General features: G+C 41.5%; 1 protein-coding gene across 1 annotated transcript in view; it reads left to right on the forward strand.

Annotated features, from left to right (window-relative positions):
• LOC101859137 overlaps positions 1-5,588 on the forward strand; it is a gene marked incomplete at its 3' end in the record, with an annotated part of 39,271 nt that overhangs the window by 12,281 nt on the left and 21,402 nt on the right. The window contains 1 exon segment of the mRNA XM_005110557.2: positions 656-834. Coding sequence (XP_005110614.2) covers positions 656-834 — 179 coding nt within the window.

Genomic DNA, 5,588 nt, shown 5'->3' on the forward strand with positions numbered 1-5,588 from the left:
TTTCTTCACTCAAACTCAACGAGGCCAACTCCATGAATACTACAGGAGTATCTTCCCATGGCTACAGAGGAACGAGGCACTACTGGGCAGGGCAGCTCTTTAGAAGCCAGATACTGGTCTTCAATTGTGATGCGAAGAAGAAGAAGAAGAAGAAGAAGAAGAAGAAGAAGAAGAAGAAGAAGAAGAACAACAACAACAACAACAACAACAACAGCAACAACAACAACAACAACAACAGCAACGACAACGACAACGACAATGACAGCAACGACAGCAACGACAACGACAACAACAATCAAACTCATGGAGTACCGTTATTGTATATAATTGCCCCTCTTTACTCGACTCATTAAATGACATTGTTTTACCGAAGTGCTTTTCTTTACTAAAACTCACAGGTGACCGTTGTTTAGTCTAAAATTATGCGTCTCGTTCCACACCAGAAACAAGACGGCCGTTGATTGGGGGGGGGGGGGGTCGTCTTTTTTGGGGGTCTAAACACCTCTTTTTACTCAAACTCACAGGTTTTCATTTTGTGACTCGTGTACATTAATGACCACTTTGCATTTGAATGCCTCTCTTTTCTCACAGCTCACTGGCCAGCCGTTTTTGTGCATCTAAACGCCTGCTCTCTTTACTCTCATTACATCTACAGCCGTGATGAGGTGCATGGCTTGTCACGGGCGTTACTTCCTGTTGGCCCCTTTCCGAACTCTGGAGGATGCGTACCATACTTACTATGTGACAGCGCTGTATCGCTATACAGACGTGGAAGTGAGCAATGAGGATTTCTCGAAATACCTGCTTATCAAAGAAGTCGCTGACACTCATAGAGTAAGCTGGTTTGGTCTTAGTTAGAGTCAGTTTTTGGGGGTGGTTTTTCTTTTCTTAATCTTTCTTTTAATTTTGGGGGAGGGGGGGGGGGGGGGGGTAACGTCTTTTATTTCTGTTATTCGACTCTCCATTTTGTCCCATCTGATCTGGAAGAAATGCCTGCGTCGTGGTGTTGAAAGGGGAATACGACCTAACTGAAGCGGTGTCTATCGTGTAGCTGCTAGGCGCTTCGTCGCCGTATGCAAAAGATTCGAGTTCGATTGCCGTGCGGGGACATTGTATTTGAGTATCTCGATCTTTCTGCTTGGACGTTGAATCCCTCTTAGCCCGGGTAGTCCCTGACGGGCAGCTTCTTAGCCTCCCTCCTGAATAATCGAAATGTCTAGTATAGTTGTGAAATCAGGCGCATGAAACAATAATGAAATGGAAAAAACAGACATTTTTTTCCCTTGCATAGGCAATTGTCGTAAATTTCCCCCCCCCCCCCTCTCAACACCTGTCATATCCATTTTCTGTCTTGATTTTACTGAAACCGTTGATCAACGACACAAAAATTATATGCTTTTAGTTTTCAAGAACATCTAAGTCGTGGATGTCACCAAACATTTGACGGCCATTGTCTTGCTTATATACCTCAGACACAAGACAACCCCTATCTCTTTCAATTGCAAATATCTGGACTTCTTTTCTAAAGAGATGGTTATTTTTTTCTCTTTAAAAAACCAAACGATTGAACAAGGTTATGACAATAATTCCATAATAACATGTCCAAAATTGACATGTGCCTGACTTCACCGTGCCGTGACACAAACTCTGTCGGTGGGTGTGTAAAATAAACCAACATTATAAAATTAAAAAAAAAAAAAACAAAGGAGAAATCATGAGTGGTGGTGGGTGGATCAATATTTGGGTGGGGCTTAGACTTCTTCAGAAAATAAAGCATCAATGATTTTTCTATGCTCACGGTGAGCCACACATTCTGAGACTCACTCGGGCGAAAACAGTTGCTTTCGCCTTCCATCTCTTTGTTCTAAGTTTAAAATTATCCTGCATGATGGAGACGAAGTCGTTTCACCTCTGACTTTTTCCTCTAATTTTAGCAGATGAAAATATCGCTCTAAGAGTGGTTTATAACTAGTAAATTTCATCGCCACAAACATAAGCATACACACAAAGCATTTCAAACGTATTCCGTCTAAGAACTGAAATAAGCTGTGCAGTGATTGAAATGGCCTGTGTCACTGAGGGGAAATGTGTCGCCAACGTTCACCCCATTGTCAGGGCTCAGTACAGAGTTATTATTTTTTTTCAAACTTTTAACTTTCCCCAAGAATAGTTTCTCTAAGGGGTGGATCGTGGGTCCGAGCTAATGCTTTGCTGAGCGCTAAAGCCATTTGGTGTGCTGTTAGGTTATCAATATTTGTATTATGATAATCCTTAGCATTATTTATTTATTTATTTATTTATTTATTTATTTATTTATTTATTTATTTATTTATTTATTTGTTATTTAATTGATGGTTTTTTTGTTTTTGTTTTGTTTGTTTGTTTTTTCCTTAATTATCATTAATACTGCCCTTAATCCACGTGTTACCGATAAAAATAGACGGTAACATAAATGATGACACTATAACGGGGGGGGGGGGGATGATGAGAAATGGTAGGGGAAAGGGGGGGGGGGCAATTACAGCGAATTATAGGCGATTTCCAGGTTGAGAACCATATATATGGGGTACATAGAAGCAGAAACAATATTTTGGCAAAAAGATATTATTAATCCGCATACAGGAAAAAGAGGCTAAAACAGCACCTAGACATGGATGGCTGGTGCCTCTATAAATAAATCATTAATGGTCAAGGTCAAGGTTACTATTGTTGTAAGCGGTAGCAACAGTGATTGGATAAACGAGCAAGCCGCAAGGTTGATCATTCTGTATTCAGTGCGTGCCACCATAACGGTTTCAACTGCTTATTTTGATATTTAAGAAACGATCATTTTCTTAGGGATAGATGGGTAGGTGTGTGTGTGTGGGGGGGGGGGGGGGGGGGTTAAAAGACATTTAGCCGCTCACAACGCACCGCTACCGTATATAACCAGAGACCTTGCAACGTAAGCGAGACAGTACAGCCTGGGCCAGACCGCGAATCTGACAAATCCCGAGGCAACTGGGACGGTAAACTCAAACAAACATGGCTGATTCTAAGAACACACAATGTAATGGTGTGCCGCAACAAACTGCACTAATTAAAAAAAAACCAGACGCTGAAAGGTAAGTCAGTTTGTGGATGAGTAGATAAAACCTAAATGGCGTATTATTCAGTGAAAATGTGTTTCAAAACACGCCTTTGTATTCACCATGAATGAAAGCCTGCGTTATAACTCGGACACTCCTGATTGCGGTCCCGCTTGAACTTAGTGCCTCTGTAGTGTGTTTCTTATTTAGATCTAAACAGAATTAAAAATATATATCGAATCTAGATCTAGATCTAGAATCTAGATATCTAGAGTGGTTGGACCCCATACGAACCATTACCCAATATGAACCACCCGTCGCTTGTTTCGTTTATGTGGTGAAATGGAAAACCAATTTCGTGGTTTAACCTATTCGCGAAGGCGTGGCTTTCATCCTTCTTCCATTTTATGTCGGTCGGCTTGCTGTTTACGTCTTTGTTTGATCACAGTGCTTCATGAAAGTTGCGAACCGAGGTAAGTTATTGATTCTTTCCGCCATCTTTAGCATTTACTAAGGTTATAACTCAAGAGGTCTAAGGTCATGGATAGTAAAACTAGCACTTCCGGTTGACCTGGATGTAACCAGGGCAAGTTAAAAACCTTCATCTAGCATCTATGCTTCTGTGAGGGCGATTTTCGTCTGGGGTACGTTGTATTTTTATAATAGAGCCATTAACATTTATAGAACTGACCGGCCATCATTCACATAGACTCTTTCTTCCTCCCCCCACCCCCTTCCTTCACAACACACACACACACACACACACACACACACACACACACACACACACACACACTCACACACACACACACACACACACACTCACACACACAAAAACATTATCTCTCTCTCTCTCTCTCTCTCTCTCTCTCTCTTTCTCTCTCTCTCTCTCCTCATTTTGTAACTCTACTTTCGCCATCCCCACCCCCTCTCACACTCACACACACCCCACTGTAAACATTTTAATATAATGTGAAAGAGCTGAAATATGGTAGTGTCAAGAAACAATATTATGATTAATGTATGATGAAAGATACTGAGTTAATAGAAACTGACTTGAACGGCATAGAAAAAGAAACACTCTAGAGTCTATGCTAGAAAACAAACTGAAAGTGAGAAGCGCAATAAACTGCTGGTCATGGCCTCCGGTACTTTAACCAAAGACTTATTTACTTTCTACACCCCCCCCCCCCCCACACACACAATATTGACGTGCACTCGACCTGTAAATATGTAATAAGAACAGTACTGTATGATGGCAAAAAGTCAATCGATACTGTACCAATGACGCTGTCCCATGCAGATTAAGTCTACAATCAGATACTATACAAAGCTGGACAAAGTCAGCTCACAACAGTTTTCCATCATTATGTAATCAAACGTTCTTCATCACACTTCTCAGTTCTCAGAACACTGTTATAACAAAGTGGGGAAGTGTGTCAAATGCTAATTATAGAACTTGGTATCTAGCTGGGGTGACGGTGGATAAGGGGAAGGAAGGGAGAGGGTAGGCCCATTGTTTTCGGCCCAGACCCTGACAGCCGAGAGCCTATCGCTCCTTGTTATAATTCTCCTTATATATTATCTTCACTAGACGATTCCTCTTTTCGCCGGCTAGAGTTATATGGGCCAGGTATGTTATTAGTGGGGAGAAAGCGATGAATAGTCACCAAACAGGAACAATAGGTGGCTAAAAATTCAATACACAAAAAAATTGAATTGGTGCTATGCTGACAATAAATGTTCTGATGATAGTAACAGAAAGGATGAATAATAGTACATGTATTGCTGATAAAATGTTGCAAGAGTCTGTGCTGCTCAAGACTCAAGACAGTCTCATTACTGATTTTGTAAGCAACACGGAGGCCAATTTGGCAATCAAGGGATGCTATATGCGCTCTCAGGGCAGTCAATGGATTTGTCAATAGGACTGACGTCATCGCTGTACTCGCTGTGTTCGTTTGTCAACGTACGAAAATCCGCGACGTGACGGCTTGACGGGAGACGATTTAAAGTTACGAGCCGGTGCGATAAACAAAGGTGAAGGTATGAGGCTCTGTCGCGACAAAACAGCAGTGAATCCCACTTGTCTATTTGAAGGCCTTCAAATCGGCAAGGTGCTTTTTGAATGTCGATACAGGTTTATTAGGATTTATTTAAAACTGAATGAAAATCATCAGCAGCAATAAATATCTTGTCAACAGTCTAGCTGACAAAAATTTGACCGGCACCGCCGGTCTTGCCCACTTAACAAACCGCCCCTGAATATAATGGCACTTTCAGTGTTGTTATAATGGGGGCAGAGGAGGTTATTTGTATGGGGGCATAGTCATAGAATTTTGACGAGGGACTTTCATGATAATGGTTCATCAAAGGGACCGCCATGAACACATATTTTGGTGTCAGATATCATTTGCAAAACGATTCATCATTATCATCATCCAGTGCCAGATCTGCGACAGACATCGGCGATCATGGTTTTCCATTCATTCATTTGCTCGGATGCTCTCGAAAAAGCTA

Source organism: Aplysia californica, unplaced genomic scaffold (assembly GCF_000002075.1).
Source record: "Aplysia californica isolate F4 #8 unplaced genomic scaffold, AplCal3.0 scaffold00909, whole genome shotgun sequence".
Classification (NCBI taxonomy): Eukaryota; Metazoa; Mollusca; class Gastropoda; order Aplysiida; family Aplysiidae; genus Aplysia; species Aplysia californica.